At 40.7% G+C, this 21,519-nt stretch overlaps 2 protein-coding genes across 3 annotated transcripts; one reads left to right on the top strand and one right to left on the bottom strand.

Moving 5' to 3' along the window:
• The first annotated feature begins 7,084 nt into the window (after positions 1-7,084).
• Positions 7,085-8,056, top strand: LOC121771624 (E3 SUMO-protein ligase SIZ1-like). 2 transcript variants are annotated; one of them, XM_042168453.1, is made up of 3 exons: positions 7,085-7,306; positions 7,458-7,543; positions 7,604-8,056. In XM_042168453.1, the coding sequence occupies exons 1-3, from the start codon at positions 7,228-7,230 to the stop codon at positions 7,817-7,819; spliced, it is 381 nt and encodes a 126-aa protein (XP_042024387.1). In that variant the 5' UTR covers positions 7,085-7,227; the 3' UTR covers positions 7,820-8,056. The 2 variants fall into 2 exon arrangements, with proteins under 2 accessions (XP_042024387.1, XP_042024386.1); XM_042168452.1 differs by having other exon boundaries at positions 7,458-8,056.
• Positions 8,057-13,086: 5,030 nt separating this feature from the next.
• Positions 13,087-13,800, bottom strand: LOC121770434. Its single transcript, XM_042167164.1, has one exon. The coding sequence runs from the start codon at positions 13,798-13,800 to the stop codon at positions 13,087-13,089; it is 714 nt and encodes a 237-aa protein (XP_042023098.1).
• Between the last annotated feature and the right edge of the window lie 7,719 nt (positions 13,801-21,519).

Genomic DNA, 21,519 nt, shown 5'->3' with positions numbered 1-21,519 from the left:
CTTATAGAATAAAACATTGTGGACCAATTCAAAATGGGGTCTGGACTTCCGCCCATTTTCCCAGTTGGTTTTGATCTTGTAGAGGTCAGGGGTCCTCCGTCAGTTTTGCCTGGATAGTCGACCACTCGGGCAAGGTTGGGCGAGACAAAGCCGATAGTTCAACTGCCTCCTCGTCCCGCCGCGATAGGGCATCAGCCGCGCGGTTCAAGTTGCTATCTTTATAGGCGATAGTGAAATCATAACCGAGCAATTTCGCTGCCCAATTTTGTTGTGTCGGCATGGAAAGGGGATGGACAAGAAGCTGCCTCAAACTTGTTGATCGGTGTGAACCACGAAACTACGACCCAAGAGATATGGCCGCCAGTGATGAATGGCAAGGACCAACGCCATGAGCTCTTTTTCATATGCCGACTTTGCGAACCATCTGCTGGATAGGGTCTTGCTAAAGTAAGCCACCGGTTATTTATCTTGCATAAGGACTGCCCCCAAACCTCGTCCTGATGCGTCACACTCGATGATGAAATCTTTTGAGAAATCCGACATTCTCAAGAGGGGGCAGAGGTTAAAGCCGATTGCAAAGCCTTAAAAGCCTGCTCTACTTCGACCGGCCACACCCAAGCTTACTTTTGTTGGTGTCTGCCGGCTTCTTAAGTAATTGGGTAAGGGGCACGGCTATCTTGCCATAGTCGTGGATGAACCCGCGATAATATCCGGTGAGGCCAAGAAACCCGCGAACAACCTTGAGGGATGTGGGTGTGGGCCAACGTAGGACAACCAAAACATTGGTTGGGTCCATGCTAACTCCCTTGGCGGACACCACATGACCAAGATACTCCACTTACCGCCGACTGAGGAGGCACTTTTTTGGGTTAACAACGAGAGAGTGGTCCCCTAAGGTGCGAAACACCTGACGCCAATGCTCCACATAGGAGTCCCAAGATGCACTATAAACCAATATGTTGTCGAAGAACACCAGAACGAACTTGAGAAGCCAGGGCCGGAAAATGTCATTCATAAGGCCTTGAAAAGTGGCAGGGTCATTGGTTAGCCTGAAAGGCATAACCAGACACTCGTAGTGGCCTGAGTGCGTGCGAAAAGCTATCTTGGGAACGTCCGAAGTGGCCACTCAGATTTGATGATAACCCGCCTTGAGGTCGAGCTTGCTAAACCATCGAGCTCCATGTAGCTCATCCAACAATTCCTGAATGACCGGGATTGGATACTTATCTGGAAAGGTGCGCTTGTTTAACTCTCGATAATCTACAAAAAAATCTCCACGAATCGTCTTTTTTACGGACGAGTAGCACTGGGCTAGAGTAGTAATCTCCGAGGCAAACATTTCTGCTACCAAACGCTCCATTTCATCCTTCTGCATATGATTGTATCGGTATGGGTGAACCGTGATGATCAGTGTAGCAAAATGGTGGTAGTTCCGTCGTTTGTCAGATGACCGAAGGAAAATCCTCCACTAATGCCTGTAACTGAGAGTGGTTTTTCGGCGGCAGGGAGGGGTCGAACCCGAAATCCGCAGTTGGGTCATTGCTTAGCATGGAATGCAGAATCTAACAGGGATCGTCGTCATTCGGAGTGTTGATGTCGTGGGATGAGCATGCTCTGCGAGGGAGGGTGGGGTCGCCCTCAATCTTCACCGGCCTACCACTCCAAGTTAACTCCATCGATGAACCCCGCCACTTGCCATGACCTTGCCTAGCGAGGCTAGCCACGTAACGCCCAAAATAACGTCGATATTCCGCAATGGAAATACGTAACAAGAGCTAGGGAAAACCTCGGCTGCCATCCAAAGTTGCATCCCATGGAAGATCCCTGAAGGGCGGACCTTTGAACCGTCTCTAGGTACGCGGACCTTTGAACCGTCTCCGAGTAAGGAGGCGGACAACGATGCGCTGGCCAAAAGTTGAGGCCACAACGAAAACTGGTACCTGCTGCAAGGTCTATTCTAAAAACTATAAGCACCAATCTATGAACTCTGATTTATGTTTTTGGTCTACAATAATAGTTGCATAAATCGTTTACCATGAAACTTTTTGAAAAACTTTTTTCCTTGGGAAAATTTGTCATATTTTATTTTTTGCACTCGTTTTGAAAAATTGATAGTTAAAGTAGAGAGAGTGCGAAGTAAGAGAGAGAATAAAGTAGAGAAGTATTTATTACATTTCTCTCTCTTACTTTACCCTCTTTCTCCACTTTAACTATTTATTACTCCCTCCGTCCAGTCTCAAGTGATTGACTGCTTTTCGGCACGTGTTTGGGAAAAAATGACAATAATTAGTTAAAGTGAAGAGTAAGTAAAGTAAGTAAGAGAACAATGTAGATACGACTCACTTATATACTCCCTCCGTTTCTTCATAGTTGAGTCATTTTTCCATTTCGGGAAGTTTCTTCATAGTTGAGTCATTTCCATATATAGTAATTATTTTCTCTTTCTTACTTTACCCTCTCTTACTTTTTTCTCTCTATTTTATTCACTTTCTACTTTATTCTCTCCACATTTTTCTCTCTCTTACTTATTTTATCTATTTATTCAACACACTCAATATCCCTTTCTTAAACTCCGTGCCGAAAAGTTTTGCCTCAACTATGGTGAAACGGAGGGAGTATTATTTTGTATACTACTTTACTTTCTCTCAACTCTAACTATTTATTATCATCTTCGCTGCCAGAAGATACACGAAATCAAGGAGAAGATCACACCAAATCAGGGGAATTATATGGAAAATATATTGTAATTAATTGTAAATTAGGGTTACCTTAATGTAGAATATCCTAGTCTATATAACATGTAATCGGTATGTCCACAATGAATAACACGAATAATTTCCTCTACGAGTTCTAACATGGCATCAGAGCCAGAAATCGAACTTGGCTCAGAGAAGTTTCATCATAGCCGATAATACCTTTCCCGACCTCTTTTTTCGGCCGAAATCAAGCCAACCGAAATAACTTTCCCGACCTTTTTCCGACCAGAATCAAACCATCCGAAATATCAACCTACATCAAACATGTCAGACACAGAGGATACAAAGGATGCAAATCAGATCGTGTCTCAAAAACAGCAAGAGTATCACGGTACCATTCAAGTTGAATGGTCGGAACTACCTGTTATGGGCACGGCTAATCAAAGTAAAGATTGGAGGCAGGGGTGCATACCCACACATCAAGAGCGATCCCCTAGAACCGGGGAGCAAAGGTTATGACGAATGGGAAGAGAACAACCTTGTGGTATTCTCGTGGATTGTCGATATCATTGAAAACAACATTATTGCGGATTTCGCACACCATCAGACCTCAAAAGCCCTGTGGGACAACCTCGCCGTCACATTTGAAAGCAAAGCCGACCGATACATCATCTATGACCTGGAAGAAAAGGCGATCAACATCAAGCAGGGAAGCATGGATCTTGAAACATATTACAGAAAGATCCACGGATTGTGGATTAACATAGATCGAAGTCAGAAACAACCAATCAGCTGTTTTGACAAGGGGGTCGAACAATTCAGAAATTACTCCAATTCGAAAAGGCTTATCAAGTTCCTGACTGGATTAAATCAGGAATATTACTCAATCCGTAGGGAGATCTTGAAGGAAGAACCGGCGCCATCTGTGGAGGCGGCATACGGGTGGGTGAAGACGGAGGAAGCTCGACGGAGAATCATGCCACCGACGTCGCCCTCACCCACCGGTGAAGCCAATGGTGGAACCGAATCATCATATGGCGGAGGGATCGGACAAGGGCTTATCGCACAGAACCAGCGACCACCGCACCGACTCAACGCGCCATTGCCGCGACCCGCGGCCACCAGCCGGCCGGGAAACAGACCAGATACCTCCAAGTTGTGGTGCTCCTATTGTGGAAGGCAAAAGCATACGTGGAAAACTTGCTTCAAACGGATCGGTTACCCGGAGTGGTGGGAGGAACAATAGAAGGCAAAGACGTTCCTGGCCTAGGCGAAAATCGCCATAGGCGTGAATGGAGAAGGAGTCCCGCGGTGAACCGAGGCCGGGAACCATGGGGAATCAATCGGAACTGGAACTGGGGTACGTCAGGAGCCTCCACCGGCCGGCGGCAACGTGAGGGGCGTCGGAAATTTGGCTGAGTGGACAGAAATCGAAGGAAACGGAGGAATCAGAGGAAGCGGCGTAGTGAAATGAGGTAAAGGGTTCGGATATAATCCAAACCCTAAATCAACTTTGCCTTATTATTATTTACCTCCCCAGAAACATGTGAAATACAAAAACAGACCCCATCCACTTATGCATGAACCCCCAGATTTTCAGAAAATTCGAAAAGGCCCCCAGCTGTTAATAAATCCGAAAATAGCCCCAATTTTGTGTCAAAGAATATTTTATACCCTTACGAGAAATTTCTGCTGCATTCCATATTTATGATATCTTTGGAAAAAATTCAAAAGGTTGGATATTTGATTGTGGGGCAACTGACACCATGACTCCGGATAAAAATGACTTTGTTGATTATACTGAAGATTCTGATAGATCATATATTCGAACTGCGAATGGGGAATTAATTACTATTGTGGGATCCGGCACTATTGAAATATCATCTGCACTACGGCTCAAAAACTGTCTTTATGTTCTGACCCTACCCCAAAGATTGATGTCTATAAGTCATGTGACGAAAGAATTGAACTGCACACTCCTAATGCATCCTGATTTTTGTATTCTGCATGATATTAAGACGAGGAGGATTCTTGGGCGTGGCACTGAGAAACAGGGGCTCTACTACATGGACGAGATTGCTCAAACTGGAAGTGCCAGCGCCCTACTACATGGATGAGATTGCTCAAACTGGAAGTGCGATGCTGGCTCACGGATCCACGAAATAGGAAACTTGGCTTTGGCACCGAAGACTAGGGCACCCCTCTCCTAGTTACTTTAAATTACTTTACCCGAATCTTTCTATTCCTTCTGATTTTTCATGCAAGACTTGTGTTTTGGCCAAGAGCCACAGACAGATTTTTAAACCTACGAATACTCGAATGCTATCCATGTTTTCCTTAGTACACTGATGTTTGGGGCACTGCGCCTTTTGTTGGTGGAAATGGCTTTCGTTATTTTGTGATATTTGTGGATGATTGTACTAGGATGACGTGGACCTATTTTTTGAAACACAAATTAGAAGTCTTTGATAAATTCTCATCCTTTTTTCGACTGATCCAAACACAATTTCAAACCACCATAAAAACCATTAGATCAGATAATAGGAGGGAATTTATTAATAGTGCTATGACCCTTTTTTTGTAAAGAAAACGGAGTTACTCATCAAACTTCGTGTGCATATACGCCCGAACAGAACGGGGTAGTAGAAAGGAAAAATAGTGTGATCCTAGAAATGACCCGAGCTCTCATGATTGAATCCAAAGTTCCCAAACATTTCTGGCCAGAAGCCGTCGCCACATCAATCTATCTCATAAATCGCCTACCAACCAAAATCCTTCACATGAAAACCCCTCTTGATATCCTATCTAAAACAAGCCCGAATTCCCGAATACCTTAGTCTTCCTCCGAAAGTCTTTGGCTGTACCGTTTCTACCCACATACCTAAACATGAAAGAACGAAACTATCACCATGTGCCATCAAATGTGTCTTTGTGGGATATGAGGTAAACCAAAAGGGGTACAGATGTTTTGATCCCAATACCAAAAAAATCACTACTACCATGAACTGTAATTTTTTGGAAACCGAACTTTTCTACCACAGTCACATTAGTAGTCAGGGGGAGAGTGATCCAGATAGGTCCACGGACTATCTAAGTTGGGTTGTGCCAATTCCAAGCTCCTCGATCGAGGAACCAACCGATCCAGTTGTCACTTCTGCCGAGCAGGTCTTACCACAAAAGCCATCTCAGCCAAGCCCCGGAACTCCTCCGACGATGATATCCGAGGTAATTCCTGATCCAAGCATAGTTGAGATACTAGTTACCACTGACTCTACTGAAACAGAACCCCACGACAATACAATTGATAGAGATACATGAAGATACGTGCTCCCTTATCGGAGTACAAGGGGAATTCCGCCGAAACGATACTCCCCAGAGAAGATTGGAAAGAAGAGCCGCTATGCCATAACAAACTTCGTGCAAGGGAATCTGACCAAAATGGCTCGAGCGTTTGAGGCTGCGTTATATGAAGAAGAGGAAATCTCACAGACAGCCGAAGAGGCGATGAAACATAAACAGTGGAAAGACGCAATGATGGTGGAAATGAAGGCGTTAATGAAGAACAGTACATGGGTACGGAGCAAGTTACCCGAAGGAGCAAAACCAGTTGGGTGCAGATGGGTATTCACGATAAAGAGGAAACCAGATGGTACTATCGACAGGTATAAAGCCCGTCTTGTGGCGAAGGTATATACTCAGACTCACGGTGTAGATTATGACGAGACCTTTTCACCAGTGGCGAAAATCAACACCGTCAGAGTACTATTCTCGGTCGCCGCCAATAAGGAATGGACACTTCATCAGTTTGATGTGACCAATGCTTTTCTCCATGGGGAATTGTCAACATGACAGAACGAAACATGTGGAGGTAGACAAACACTTCATCAAGGAGAACATTGAAGCCAAGGTGGTAGAAATGTCGTATGTTAAATCGGAAGATCAACTGACCGACATCTTGACAACGACGGTGAACTCGAAGTCGTTCCACGAAGTATTGTGCAAGCTAAGCATTGGGAATCCCACTACCTAGCTTGAGGGGGAGTGTCAGAAGATACACGAAATCAAGGAGAAGATCAAGGAGAAGATCACACCAAATCAGGGGAATTATATGGAAAATATATTGTAATTAATTATAAATTAGGGTTACCTTATATGTAGAATATCCTAGTCTATATAACATGTAATCGGTATGTCCACAATGAATAACACGAATAATTTCCCCTACGAGTTCTAACATTCGCAAAACAACGGCCAAAATAGAAATCAATCACTTGAGCTGGGACGGTGGGGGTATCATTTTTCTAAAATGAGCACAAAAGAAAATGAAATGTGATAGGGAGAGGGAGTATTAAAAATAAATCTTTATATGTAATTACCTACAAGTTTCAACGTATTCTTAGTAGTAAGTGGCTCAATGTGATTTGTTGTAGGGGCCTTTCTATTATTATGTCTTCACACGGGGAGGATCTGCTTCATTTGCCCAGGTCAAATTGAAAATCCTATTAATGCTTGCCAGGTGAGCGGTATAAGAATGAAGGTAGCTGGAAAATTTAAACTCCATGCTCACATGGGCTGTTTTGATCGTGGAAATGAACCAGCGGTCAAGGAAGGTAAGTAAATATAAGATTTATTTATTTATTTTTTGCCTTATAGTTTCAATTATAAAAAAGTTGGTCTTTGGTTTGCAATTACTTGCTTACAGAACTTAAATGTTTTTTCACTTTCCTGCTCATGTATTTCAATTGTTGTTTGTGGATGTAGTGGCAATGTCCTATATGTTTGAAGAATTATTCTTTGGAGAAAATCATCATAGATGCCATGCCTATTTCAATCGGATCACATCTAAGGTATTTTCATGGATTGTCATGAGGTCAATTTTTTTTCTTCTTAACTTTCCAGAATTACAGATGAAAAATTGTGGGGAAGATGTAGCAGAGATTGAGGTGAAGCCTGATGGCTCGTGGTGTGTTAAGGCAGAGCAGAGAGTGACCGCCAGGGTCTTGGGGAGCTTGGCCTGTGGCATTCACCTAACGGAACTCTCTGTGCATCCATTGAGACAGAAAATGGATCATAAACCAGTTAAACCTGATGTCGTCGCTTCAGATAGTAATGCTGGTCTTTGACTAGGGGTGATAAACAACCAGAAAGGTAGCCGGGAAATCAGATGATTTTTAGGGAATTTTACCTGCATATATAGGTTCGAAGAAATTTTATTAACAATGGCCAAATTATCCTATGAGCAGCAGTGCTACTGGCAGTGGTAGAGATTGTGAAGATGTTAGTGTTTGTTAATCAGGATGGTGGGGGAACCCTTCATTTCTGTATGGTAAATGGTATTGAATATGAAACTAATTCTCTTAGCATTGATCCAACACTTGGATTTAATGATCGAATAGCTTCTGACGAAGAAATTGAACCTCTGATTTCTTCTGCGGCCAACCACATTAACACTGGTCTAGATAATGGTGAAGTTCAGTTTCCATCATCACATTAACTCTGATTTCTTTAGTTGAAATGCAGCTTGGCCCTCTTAATTGCCGTTCATCTTTAAATGGCTATGCATTTGCTACAGAGACTGCCATGGGATCTCCTGCTCTAATACTAATATTTAATGAAAACGACCCCTCTCTGCAAATATTTCTGCCCACCAGGCCATCCGAGGCATCTGTTGGGCCCGCCTGAGTCAAGAGACCATCCAGAAGTTTCGAATTGTGTTCCTACAGAGGACTGGATTTCTCTAAGACCATGTTTATCAGCAACCCCCAACCCAACCCAACCCAACCATCCACTTTTTCAATATTTAATTCATTTCTATCTCCTCCACATCATTAATATTCCACATCATTAATATTCATCCAACTCAACCACACATATTTTCATGGTTTATCAATGACCATCCAACCACACTATTATATATTTATTTTTATTACTATTATTATTACATGAAATACTTATTATTGTAAATTTATCGAAAAACGTAATAAAAGACAAACTAAAAATTATAAAAACAAACAAATAAAAAACATAAATTACAATCATGGAAATACGAAATTGAAAATACATCATTGGTGCTCATACATAAGATGAAAACTAGACATTCAAATTGCAATTGCCGAAATTTGCGCATATATGCTCTACCAAATCGTTTAGCAGAGCTTTGTGAGCTTCTCTGTTTTGAAGTTGGGCTTTATTTTTCATGTAAGACGCTAGACTCGCAATCCTACTCGTAGAATATATGAAATCATTATTCGCATCGCCATCTCCATTCTCACGACTACTTTGTCCAAGTCGATCTTGAATAAATTCTGCTGGATCACAATAGTTCGAATACGTGCTTCTTTCGTCTTCCACTATCATATTGTGCAAGATTATGCAAGCAATAATTATTTTCCCCATAATATCACGATCCCAAATAAGAACTTTGAAATTGCTCAGAATTCGGAAAATCATCAAAGCTAGGGAAATAATCTTGAGAAGGGTTAATATTTTGGGAAGGGTTGAAGTTTTGGGAAGGGTTGGAGTTTTGGGAATCGGAGAATATAATATCCTCATCATCCTCCATAGCTAGCAACAAGGGAAACTAGAAAATATGAAATTCTACTAAACAATAAGGGTTATAGGAGGAGAAAAGATGATATTTTTTTGTGTGCAAAACTATAGCAAATGTGGTCTCTATTTATAGAGGAAGAAAAATTATGAATTTTGGTATAAATTTTATAATTTTTTAATATAATATATTAAAGATATATTAATTATTAAAAATAATAATATCAGCCAATGAAATTGTGCCATTTGGCACAACCTCATTGGCTGAATGGTGAAATGAGAAGGGAGACCCGTGGGTTGGTTTGAGGAGAGAGAGAGACATGGGTCAAGGAGAGAGAGACTTATGTTTAGATTTTTATTTTTTTTTAATTGTAATACCACGTGAAGGTCGACCTTCAATGACCAATAAAGGTGGTCTTAGGCTTGGGGATGGGTGCTGCTGGGAATGATTTGAGATCAGGGCAGTCAAAGGATTGTACCATAGATCCATTAGCTGATAATGGGTATGGGCCCCCCAATATTTTCTTTTCTTTTTCCAAAAAAACCCAACAAAATCTCTTGAACAAACATGGAGTAGTTTGGTTTTACCTTACCGATTCATGTTGCAATTTTGCTAATCCTTTTGTGAAAGATCTTGTCATTCCTTTGTAGATATTTGACTATTCTTTTTATCATATATCTGCATCACCTCTATTGCTTGGAATCAACGACAATAGGGTCTGGTAAGACCAGTAAAGAAAGATCAGGTAGCCAACTAATTTGGAGGAGGCATCGGAGTGAGGAGCATATTTTGGCTAGTTTGTTTAAGTTGTTATAGATTTGTTTTTCATTTGTAAGCATATTAATATCAGTGCTTTGAGAGGATGCGAGCATCTAGGAATTTCCGTTGTTATTTCCCTTCCATTATCATTCAATAAAGCCGAGTCTATTTTCTGTGTTCAATTTGCAATTCTCAGTTTATTGTGTTATCTCAATTGTCGGACGAGCACATCTCGTGCTGTTTCTGTCGCTGCACCTATCCCTCCCTCCTAACAGTCCCTTTTCATTTCCTCGTCAAAAGCGTTCTGTAAGACCAAGGCTACATCTGTCTATTGATACCGAGTCAGAGTAACTGTTGAAAGGGTTGGATATCATTGTTGCTACCCATAAGCATGGTATCCACATGGCAACTCATGGTCAGCTCAGCCCAACAGGGCTGGGTTGCCTTGCTTTGACGCATGAACTCCGCCTAAGTTTAAGAGTCGATTCGCTAGATGCCTGATATTTTTTGCTTAATCCAAGAACAGGTGGAGCTTCATCTTTCATTTTTCAACTGTTTCAGTAATGTTGAGAAACTCTATTTATTTTTGGTTCTAGTTAGACTTGGATTAAGACGTCTATTCTCTTAACGAGACTAGCCTGTCTATCTATCTCATTGTCAAAATTAATAATTAGTTTTTTAGCAGTGTGAGATAAAATATTACACACAAGCTTTTGTGAAGCCTAATAACTAGTGACTACTAATTCTTTGCTTTATCATCGAGTAATGATTCGATATTATCTTATTAAATAGTATATGTTTCCGAAATGGTACTATTAGAGGATGGTGTTCTAAATTTGACGTGCCAATACTGAATGCGGATTAAAATGAGATTGTATTATATTCACTCCATTGTTTCTGAAATGGTACGTGTTCTAATTTTGACGGTGCCAATATTGAAGGCGGATTAATTTGAGATTGCATTACTTTTTCGATTTGTCCTTGTCCCAACTAAAATGACTCATTACTAAAAATGGAAAAACCTTTATTTCTACTTTATTTTATCTCTCTTACTTTATTCTCTCCACTTAACCCACAAAATAAAGTTACTTAAAATTATGTACCACCCAAGAAATGGGTCATCTTCCTTTAGATGGAGGGAGTTCTTGTCAAAAATTATTTTGTTTTGGCTGAAATCAACATATTTGTTGTATAATTATACCAAATCAATGATTCAATGACAAACATATACTCCATTCGTTCCACCACAAGTGATCATCTTTCCATTTTGGGTTATCCCACCACAAGTGATCAAATTCCTCTTTTAACAAAAAATAAAACTTTAACTCTCTCTTATTTTATTCTTTCATTCTTACTTTATTCTCTTTATCTCTCCTACTTTTTCCTCTCTCATACATTATTTTTATCAATATAAATCATTATCTTAAATATTGTGTCCAAAAGAAAACCATCACGTGGCATGACGGAGGAAGTAGATTTTAAAATTGATTGAATTTCACGAAAGTTTTAGAAATATATAAGGAACTGGCACTTAATTTCAACTCATTTAATACTACCTCCGTCCATTAAATACAAAACATTTGCTTTTCGGCATGTGATTTTATGTAGTGATATTTTGTGAGATAATAAATAGAAAATAAAGTAACAGAGAGAGAAAAGTGGATATGATTTTATTTCCATTTTAAGAATCGTTTCATTTTTAATTGGACAACCCAAAAAGTAAAACTTTTCATTTTTAATGGGACAAAGGGAGTATTTTTTTTCTTCAGTTCGATCAACTCCTTCTAAAATAAATATAGATCAAACAGATTATAATACCTCTAATAATAGCTCGAATGAAGACTAGTATGTTGGTGATGGTCTATCCTTTTTTTATTAGCAAATAGCAAATGAATATAAATTTTAAAAGCCGCCACTATGGATTTGAACCCATGACCTTTGGTCCGAGCATCAACCACGCTACTGCTTAGTTTATCTTGTGTTGTGGTAGGGATGTCAATCGGGCTAATTCGTTCGGGTTGTCAGGCTATTTGGTGGGGCTATTCGAGTTATGAATTTTTCGGGTTTCAACCCTAACCTTATCCATCACGTTTCGGGCTAACTCATTGGACTATGTCTGGCCAAAAAGCTTTTAAAAACAACCTCTCATTATCAAAATATTCCACTGTAAAATAATTTTAATTTTTAGACATTTTTTTCTTAGTTTTAAAATCATATAAATCTTTAAATTTTCATGGTTTTCAATATTAGTTGGAGATGAGCCCTTCATCTTGGTTAACACAAAGATAAAATTAAAATTAAAGCACTAAATTTGATTTAAAGCTTGTGTTCGTGTCATTATTTCGGCATTAATTATAATTAATTCTTTATGCAAATTAGTAATCATATCTTACATAAATTACTAATAAAACATTTAACATGTTAAAATTTTTGATAGACTAATTCTAGATTTTGTCTTAATTAGCTTTGGCAATGATAAGCCGACGATGACAAATGTTGAGGCGAAGGAAGAATGAGTCCCCGGTGGAACTTGAAAGTTGGTAGTGTGGAACTGAATGGAAAGGTGTGGAATGAAGATTAAAAAAAACTAATGAAATGCAACGCATGAAATCCAAAAGTACAAGAAAAACCCCAAAACATATTCTCTTCGTCCCAACTAAGTAGAGTCAAAACTTCCTCCATCACATAGTCTTTACCAATCGGGTCCTCCACAAATGCCCTCTGTTCAAGATGTCGGAAGAACTTGGGTTTCGCAAATTGTTGTAATGACCAAGTAGCCTGATCCTATTGTGATCGGCTCTCCGAGTTCCTCGGTTTTAGAGAATCTGCCGTAGCAGAAGAGGCCCTCACTCCCAGCTCCACATTATCCACTTTTTTGGCATCCATTATGTTCTTCCCCACTGAGTTTGATCTCGGTATCTGACCATTTCTATTGTTACCTTGCTTGTCTTTCTTCCCTCGGTGACCTTGTTGAATGAATCCATCCTCATTAATGAAGTCCGCGATTGGCGGAGACTTTGGACGGACAATATTACCCGAGTCCTTCCCATGGGTGTGGCCCTCCTCATTCATCATTTGCAGTTCTTATTGCTTCCTTTTCTCCTTCTCAAAAACAAGCTCTCTCATATTCTTGAGGGTGTGATTTTGCCCCTCGCTCTGTGCAGGTTGCTTAGCCTGGTAGTTCCATTGCCGCCTATTATAGGCTAGATTGGGGTAGTTTGCTGGTGGAGTATCCTTTTTACCAAAAGCATGACAGTTTCTACTAGAGTGGCCAACGTGCTTGCACTCCCTACAATAAGATGGGATTTTGTCCCACTTGACTTTGAGGATAGTCTCTTTCCCGAGAATGTCTAGCACTACCTCCTCCGTATGCGGTTTAGATATGTCAATTTCCACACAAATGCGGGCGAAATATAGTCGTTTCCTGCTTGTCGTGTCATGATCGAGCTGAATGGGATTGCCGATTGCGTATAGTGTTGACACCTCAAATAGATGGATAGGCACACCTATCACTTTGCACCAAACTGCTGCAATTGGCGTTTCAAAGAATGAGTCGAAGTCCGGCGTCCATTTGAACACCCTCATCGGATGATGATCAACATACCATACCGGTGTACCGCTAGGCCCATTCAACATCTTTGCATAATCCTCGATAAATTCAAATTGGATGATGAGATGCTTAGCATTGATGTAGTTCCACTTGAAGCCTTTGATGAACTTGATATTACCTAGCATTTTCTGGACTTGGTTAGTGGACGTAGTCGAGTGAGAGAACTTACCAACAATCGCGTGCCCCATCTTCTCCGCAAGGAAGTTTGTGTCCTCTCCCTATAAATAAAGTGAAGGCCGACCCTCCCTTAGTCCCGCGCAGCCAATCTTCTTGATCTTATCAGGTTGAAGAACGAACGGCTCATTGCTTTTGGTAGCAGTAACTCCATTCACCACCTTACTAGCCATAGATGGCCTGTCAAAGTTGTTTGGAATAGAGGAGTTCATCTTTATCGGGAGAACGAGTTCCTCCTCTCTACGAAACACCACCACGTTCGAACCACCGTTTTGGTCATTTAAAAAGATATAATCCGCTGCAGATGCTGGTTGCCGACTCCATACATTCTCCTTTTGCCGCATACCTTCAAATTTCACAGTAAGAGACTTCGTCGTTCCATGGAGAAGGGGAGGGAAGTTTTCGCTACAGAGGATGTTGGAACCTGGTATGGCTGCCATTTGAATTTCCACATCATCCAAGATTGGGGTATGACTTTTCAACGGGTTTGGAGTGAGGCATTGTAGGGGCTGAGATGTTACTTTATCTAGATGTATGTCATTTTGAGACAAAAGGCAAGGGGGATGTTGACCAGCTAGGCTCTATATTTGACTTCAATTGTACTCCTCTTTCCCAATCTGGTATTCAAATTGAGAACCCACTAAAAGTCTAAAACAATGGCCTGCATGTCCTGTACCGCCTGGTTGTCCATTGGTGGATGTGGGTTGTCCCCTCCAACGGTCAACTCTGATTTTTCCGGTTGAGCCACCACATTTTCCGGCGATGCTATCTGCCCAGCAGAGGATTCTTTCCGAGTCAGAGGTTCCCCCGCCAAGGTCTCTGGCGTAATCTGACCTTCCACCAGTGCTAACTCTATTTCCGACCCCCCTTTCCGGCTCTTCTCCATCTCTGCACCATAGGGTTAAACCATTTCGTTCCCTTGATTCTCATCTTTGCGCGATATAATATTAGCCTCTTCCTCACCTTCTTCCGACGCATCGTCTAGGTCCCCCAAAAGCTTGCGTTTGTGAACCTCCTTGGGATTTCCTCCTTCAAATTTATCACAAACTATTGAGTGTTTGAACACCGGCTTAATCTTAGGTGAAGGTGTTAGATTACCTCTTTTTGCCTTCTCCTTTCATGACTAGTCTGGGAGTGGATTTTCTCATTTTCAGTCATTCTCCGATGCTCCTCTTGACTTCCTTCTTGCCACCCGCCGTATTCTTCCGTGGTTCCTCCGTCGCCGTGAACACGACAAGCGCTGCATCTGTGCCCCCCGAATCTGGGTCCTCTTGTGACGACCCAAGAACTTGGGTCAAGAAATTATTAGTCCTAATGACCTTTGGTTTATGCCTATATTAGTAATAAGTATTTTTTTTATGTATTTAAACTAAATTTGTTAAAATATTACTATAGAAGAAAAATAAGGGGAAAGCCTCTAAGTGATCCTAGTTGGGGATAATTACAAACAAAAAGAGATCAATTCTTCTCTTTTAAGAGAAGAATCGAGAAAGAGCCCAACATTGAAAATTTTAGCTCTTGAAGTAAAATAGAAGCTCTCTCTCTCGGTATCGACCTTCTGCTGTGAACGGACTACCAATTCGCTCACCACCGTGCATTCTAGGGTCCAAGATTCCTTGATTAGACTACCCCCTCCTAATCTCCTCACTTTTTCCTCCATGGAAGTAAAAACTTAGAGCTTGAAGGCAACACCAAGGTTAAGTTGGCATAATAAGGTAGGAGCTCAACTTTTGCTTAATTCGCCTTGTAGACACGAAATTAATCATAGAAACTCTCTTACTTTTCGATTTTGTGTTGTTTCCTTTAATTGCCTTTGAGTGGAGTATTTTTACCTGTTATTGGAGACAATGTTTATCCTTGTTTCATTTTATGAACTCTTGCTTATTTCATAAATATTGGTGACTTGTGGAAGACTAAATATGTTTGAATTAGTGTCTGCATTGCCTATTATAGTTATGGAAATGGAGATGGAAATTTCCACAGTAGGAATATGAGTTTTGAAAATTACAATTGTACCTTCGAATTTGTTGAATTTATTACACTGATGGTTGAGAATTCCATAATATTTTACGTTGTACTTCCTTGTTATTGTATAGTGGTGGATAAAATGTTATAGCCTTGGGATTCTGTGGAATGGCACATAGATAGTCCGTAGGATGCCAGGCCTATCCTATGGAATGATTAGCCTCCATTCTGTAATATTCTATGGATGGCATAACTTCCATTCTGAATCTATCCCAAAGGCTCAAGTAGTCTCCATCTCGTACTCGTTATAGATGGTTTAGTTCCTGTTATGGAGCTTCTGTGATGAAATATGAAGTATTTGAGAGTCTTGGTTCAAGGCCTTTTGTATAAAGATTTAATATTCAAATAGTTTGTGTCCATTAGCTACAAAGTGCACATTTGATTTAATTATTGGAGTGTGTCTGATATTGCACTTTGTTATTTATGTTATTGCAATCCCACTAATTTAACCAATAACTTACTCTTCTATTGCTTGCATTCTTGTAGATTCAACAAGGGAAAAGTAGATTGGGGGAAATTCGGCACGATAGCACACCTGCCTCTGTTCCTTTAGTGTTGCTTGTATATACTTTTGAACTTAAACTCTAGTGGCATATACTTAAGCTTTTGGAATGTAATTATTTTGTTTGCCTGTAACTGACTTTTGGTGATAAAGTTTAATTAGCTATGATCTTAGTTAAATGTTTAACATTAGAATTTTTCATGAGCCGTATCCTCTATTTTGGTTTGGGGTGTTACAGTTGCGGTATCAGAGCATGGTTAACTCAAAATTGAGTCGATTCTCGGACTCATAACTTGGGTTATGTTTCATGCTTTAGTTGGATTTTATGAGGTACTGAACTATGTATATGCCACTAGGATGTGTTCTTAATGTGCTATCGACGTGCCTCACCCCTCTATTTTCCTTGTACTAATGCAGAATGTCTGAAAATAATTCTGGTGTCGGTCGAACGGGTGACGAAAGTCATCCTAAGTCCTTATCATCACATATTCCTGAAGACATTCCCCCTCATGGCTTTGAAGGGGAAGTAAATCAGAGTGCTACACACTCACCGTCTAGAGCGCTGGCTCAAGAAAACCACATTGATCCAAAAGTATTCATGCATAACTTTATGGGACTTCTTGGCCAAACTGTTCGAGCCTTCTCAAACCCTGCGACGTCAGTAGCACATACGCCTCCCAGTGACCCTATCTTTCGTCTTAAGAAGATGGGGGCTGAGAGATTTTATGGCACTTCCGGAATCGACCCTTCTGAGGCCGAAGCATGGTTAGAAAGTACTGAGCGAGTATTGAAAAATCTTGAATGTTCCCCAGAACAAAAGTTGAGGTGCGTTGAGTCCCTTCTCCAGGGAGAAGCCCACCACTGGTGGGAAATGGTTCGTGCAACGGTCCCAGAGAATGAGGTTACCTGGAAGTTCTTTCTTGATGAATTCAAGCGAGAATATGTGGGGGAGCTTTTTATGGAAAATATGCAGCTTCAGTTCTTGAACCTCGAGCAAGGAGAGAGGAAGGTTAAAGATTATTATGCCGAATTTATAAGATTAAGCAAGTACGCTCGTGAACTTGTTCCAACAGACAAGAACAAGTGCTGCCGCTTCCTTAGGGGCCTTAATCCTGCCATTCGAGATAGAATTGCCCCCCATCGGGATATTATTTTTGTTGACATGGTAGCACGAGCACGTTATGCCGAAGAATATATGCAAATGCCATGTGAAACAAAATCAGAGGGTAAAAGATATGCCGCACCTCCTAAGCAAAAGCAGACCAACACTCCACGCCATACAAATTTCAAGGGGGAAGATCCGGGAGACAATCAGAGCCCCAATCTATGTCTGTTGCAAGCAGTGGAGGTAGTAGCTCGGTTCCAAAATGTAACACCTGTAACCATTATCATCCAGGTGTTACAAAATGTAACACCTGGCTTAACGTCATTCCCTGCACCAGGACATCTGTTGGTTGTGAGAACGACTCCCATAACACGTCTTCTGTGGCCTCTTCCCGCAAAATGAGATTGCCAGTGTCGACGATTTGGACGATCAGACTGACAGGAGAGGTGGTGGTGAGATTGGTGGACCAGACGGTTTGATTAGTCCCATCCAAGACCACGAGATTTCCGTCTCGAGACAGAGTAACAGAGCCTGAGGAGTCCTTGAGTGGTTTGTTTCTGTTGGCGACCCAAATCACGGTTTCTTGGGAGAAGGTAAAGAAGATGCCTAAATAGCGGTTGGTAGTGTTTGGAGGTTTGAAGAATCCTAATTTCTATATCTGTTTTTGGGATGTGATTGTTTGTGGATCTTTGATCACTACACCGGTTGAAATTGTGTCTGTTTCCATGCTCAAACATGCAACACTTTGGATGATTATAAGAAGAAGAATTGATTTATGAATTACGATATGCTCGAATTTGGGTGCCATTTTTTTTATCAAAATCTAACACCGCTACAATACTCGTATCGATTGTTTTGAAAATACTTTAGAAAATAAGAAAGAAATGAAAGAGGTTGTGGTCACCAAAGGTGGAAGACTTTGAAAATTCATTTTACAAGACTAGAGACTTGGATTTTGAGTCTTTCATGTAATTCCGAAAATTACTTGTTTGCTATTGCAGAAATATGGAGTAGCATTTTTCTCCATTTTGCTGGACCAATTCCAAAGTTTGCGTCTCGTTTCAGCTTGGTCGGTGACAAAGACATGCAAATTCATTCACACTGATGTTTTTACCTTTAGGATCTAGGATGAATTTTATTAGTATCATTAGTCCACAAACAAAGACCAATCAAATACTATAGTACGTATTACTTTTATAATGAAAGAGATAAACAATTCAAATTGATCTATGAAAACAAAATTCTATTACTAGTATAAAGAAACTGGGGACATTATAATGATAAGAGTCTGAAATAGAGTCATTGTCCATCGAGCACACTAAGAGCGAGCTCGTTATTGGAGTACACATTTTGCTGTGTTGATCCCTTGGGGCCGGGTGTCGAACCATTCTCTGCAAACACGGGCTGCTTCGGCACTGGCAGGTCCACAATATCACGACTCAGCATCAACAGCACGATTTCAATGGAAGGTTGATGCACTATTTATTAGCACTAAAAATACCTGCAAACATATAAGGTAGATCTAGTATAGCTAAAGGTCAGTACCGGGATATCGAACAAAGGGAATAAGATTGCAACTGACTACCATATACTAAGCGTCATATACTATCTAGAGACACGAAGATTTTTGGATTTGATTTATAAAGCTAGACGGAAAATAAATAAACAAATAACAAAAAGCGTAAAAACATATGATACAAAATAGGCGAATGAATGTAGAATTTTAGGACCCAAAACACAATCGACTTCCTTGAATTACGGTCTCTAGAATTATTAAGTCGGCCACTTAACTAAATTAAACCCCCTCCCGAGGTGAGAAATCCGTAGATTAGGTGTTGAAATCAAAGTCCCCTTTATATCTCTAACATCTAACTCCTAAAAGATCGTTAAGACCAATGACCTCACTTGAAACCTCAACTCTACCGAGTTCTATTGAATTAAAATGTGAATTATCCCTTTTCCAAATCAATTATTTCGTGTCTCCCGAGTACTCTAATCAACTCTAACATGTATTCAAGAGGTAGTTAATCAATTGAATATAGAAGGCACAAGGATAAATCAAATAACTGCAAGAGCTAACAAGGAAAACCAATTGAATATCTTCACCAAAAATTCAACAATTGAAGTTCTACTCATAGACAAGTAAAAACTACAAATAAAGTATGAGATATGAAAGAAATTGATAAAACCCAAGGTTGAATCTTCAATATTTAGTCTTCTCTTGCCTGGATCTGCAGAGCATCCAGAGCTCCGCTCCAATGGAAGGTGGATGAATTATGTGTGGAATATGAGATGGATGAATGTGTAGAGAGGAGAAGGATTGGAGGCTCTGAGATGAAGATTGTGAATTAGGTTAAAGGTATTTATAGGTTGGAAAAAGGTTTATATTTGATAACTTTCATGACCTTCAAGAGATGGGAGAGATTTGGCTTCACAATATAATAATTTCTTTTCTTTCGTGAATTTCCACTTAAATTCTAGTCAGCTTTGACTGTACTGTGCAACGTTCGTAGAATAGTCATAACTTTCTCCACAGAACTCCGATTGAGACGTGCAAGATATCCACGCGAAGCTCTTTCGAAGAAAAAGAGAATGGTATGCATTAAGAATTGATTGGACTTCACATTTGCTGGAAAAATCGGCTTGAACTGATGCTGCTACACTTTGGCCTTTTTTCACCCTTTTCTATCATTTATCAACAAATACGTCAAAAATACAAATGCATAAAATATGCAATTTAAGAACATAATTTGCATGATTGACATTTAAAATAAGTCAAATCTAGTCCTTAAAAACATGCAAAATCCGTGTTTGTCAAAGGTCTATCCTTGGGATGTTCTTGCACACAAAGGAGCCCTATCTGAATGTGTTGGAAGATATACAAAATCACGGAAGATACACGAAGATTACAGAATCAATTATAATTATTCTTTCCCTAATTTTAGCTAGGGTAAATCATGTATATATCTTACCATATGTAGAATGCTATCTGCCTATATGAGGCGTGTACTCCCTCTCCTTTTTATATACTTGAATGAATACAAATCCTCCCTTCAACAAATTTAATTTCATCATTGCCCGAATACCTGTCCCGACCAGAAGGCGGTGACGGACGAATCAAGACCTGAAAATGGCAGACGAAGAAGATGTCAAGACCGGTGATCTCAAATTGAAAGCAAGCAAGAATGTGACAGTAGCATTCAAGCTAAATGGAAGAAACTATGCACTATGGGCCCGATTAATGCGGGTATCCATCGGAAGCCGAAGGGCACTGCGGCATATCACCCCCAAAACCCACAGATAAAGATTATCTGGAGTGGGAGGAGACTGATTTAGTGGTCTTCTCCTGGATCGTAGACAACATAGAGATCAAGATTGTGGCAGATTTCGCACACCACCAGAGTGCGAAGGCGATTTGGGATAGTTTGGCCGTAACGTACCAGAGTACGTCAGACTCATACATGATATATGATTTGGAGGACAAGGCCAGCCGGATTGTCCAAGGGGACATGGATCTGGAGACTTATTGGAGGACTCTACATGGGGTTTGGATCGAAATTGATCGATGCCAAACCAAAACCATCACCTGCTGTGATAAGGGAATATGTGAGTATCGAAACATCATTAATCAGAAGAGATTGTACAAGTTCTTGGCGGGATTAAACTCCTAATTCGAAGAACCAGACGAGACATCCTCAAAGAGAGTCCAACGCTTCCATTGGACGTTGCATACGGCTGGGTCAAGCGAGAAGCCATACGACTTAAAATCATGCTATCAGCGAACCCCGACTCAACCACAGCAGCTAACGGGGTGGGGCTTGGATTCGGAGCCCGACAAACCAGATTCCAGACACAACCGGCGCCGATCCGTCCCGGACAACCGCTCACTGCCACCAATAATCGCCGCGGAGCCACCAAGCCAGATAAAACAAAGTTATGGTGCTCAAACTGCGGGATGAACAAACATATCCGGGAAAATTACTTCAAATTGATCGGATTCCCAGAATGGTGGGACGAGAGCCAAAAGGGGAAGGCCAAATTGGCTATCGGAGTGGAGGAAACCGGCGGAACAGAGAGCACCACCCGTGGACGGGGTACTGA

Source organism: Salvia splendens, chromosome 16 (genome assembly GCF_004379255.2).
Source record: "Salvia splendens isolate huo1 chromosome 16, SspV2, whole genome shotgun sequence".
Lineage (NCBI taxonomy): Eukaryota > Viridiplantae > Streptophyta > Magnoliopsida > Lamiales > Lamiaceae > Salvia > Salvia splendens.
This window is presented reverse-complemented; position numbering and strand designations above follow the sequence as displayed.

What these genes read in the sequence shown, in the direction of transcription:
- LOC121771624 (XM_042168452.1), top strand. Translation starts at nt 7,228, where the DNA reads ATGAAGGTAGCTGGAAAATTTAAACTCCATGCTCACATGGGCTGTTTT. An exon ending in TGAACCAGCGGTCAAGGAAG is followed by an intron (nt 7,307 to 7,457) that starts GTAAGTAAATAT and finishes TTGTGGATGTAG; the next exon opens with TGGCAATGTCCTATATGTTT.
- LOC121770434 (XM_042167164.1), bottom strand. Translation starts at nt 13,800, where the DNA reads ATGGGGCACGCGATTGTTGGTAAGTTCTCTCACTCGACTACGTCCACT.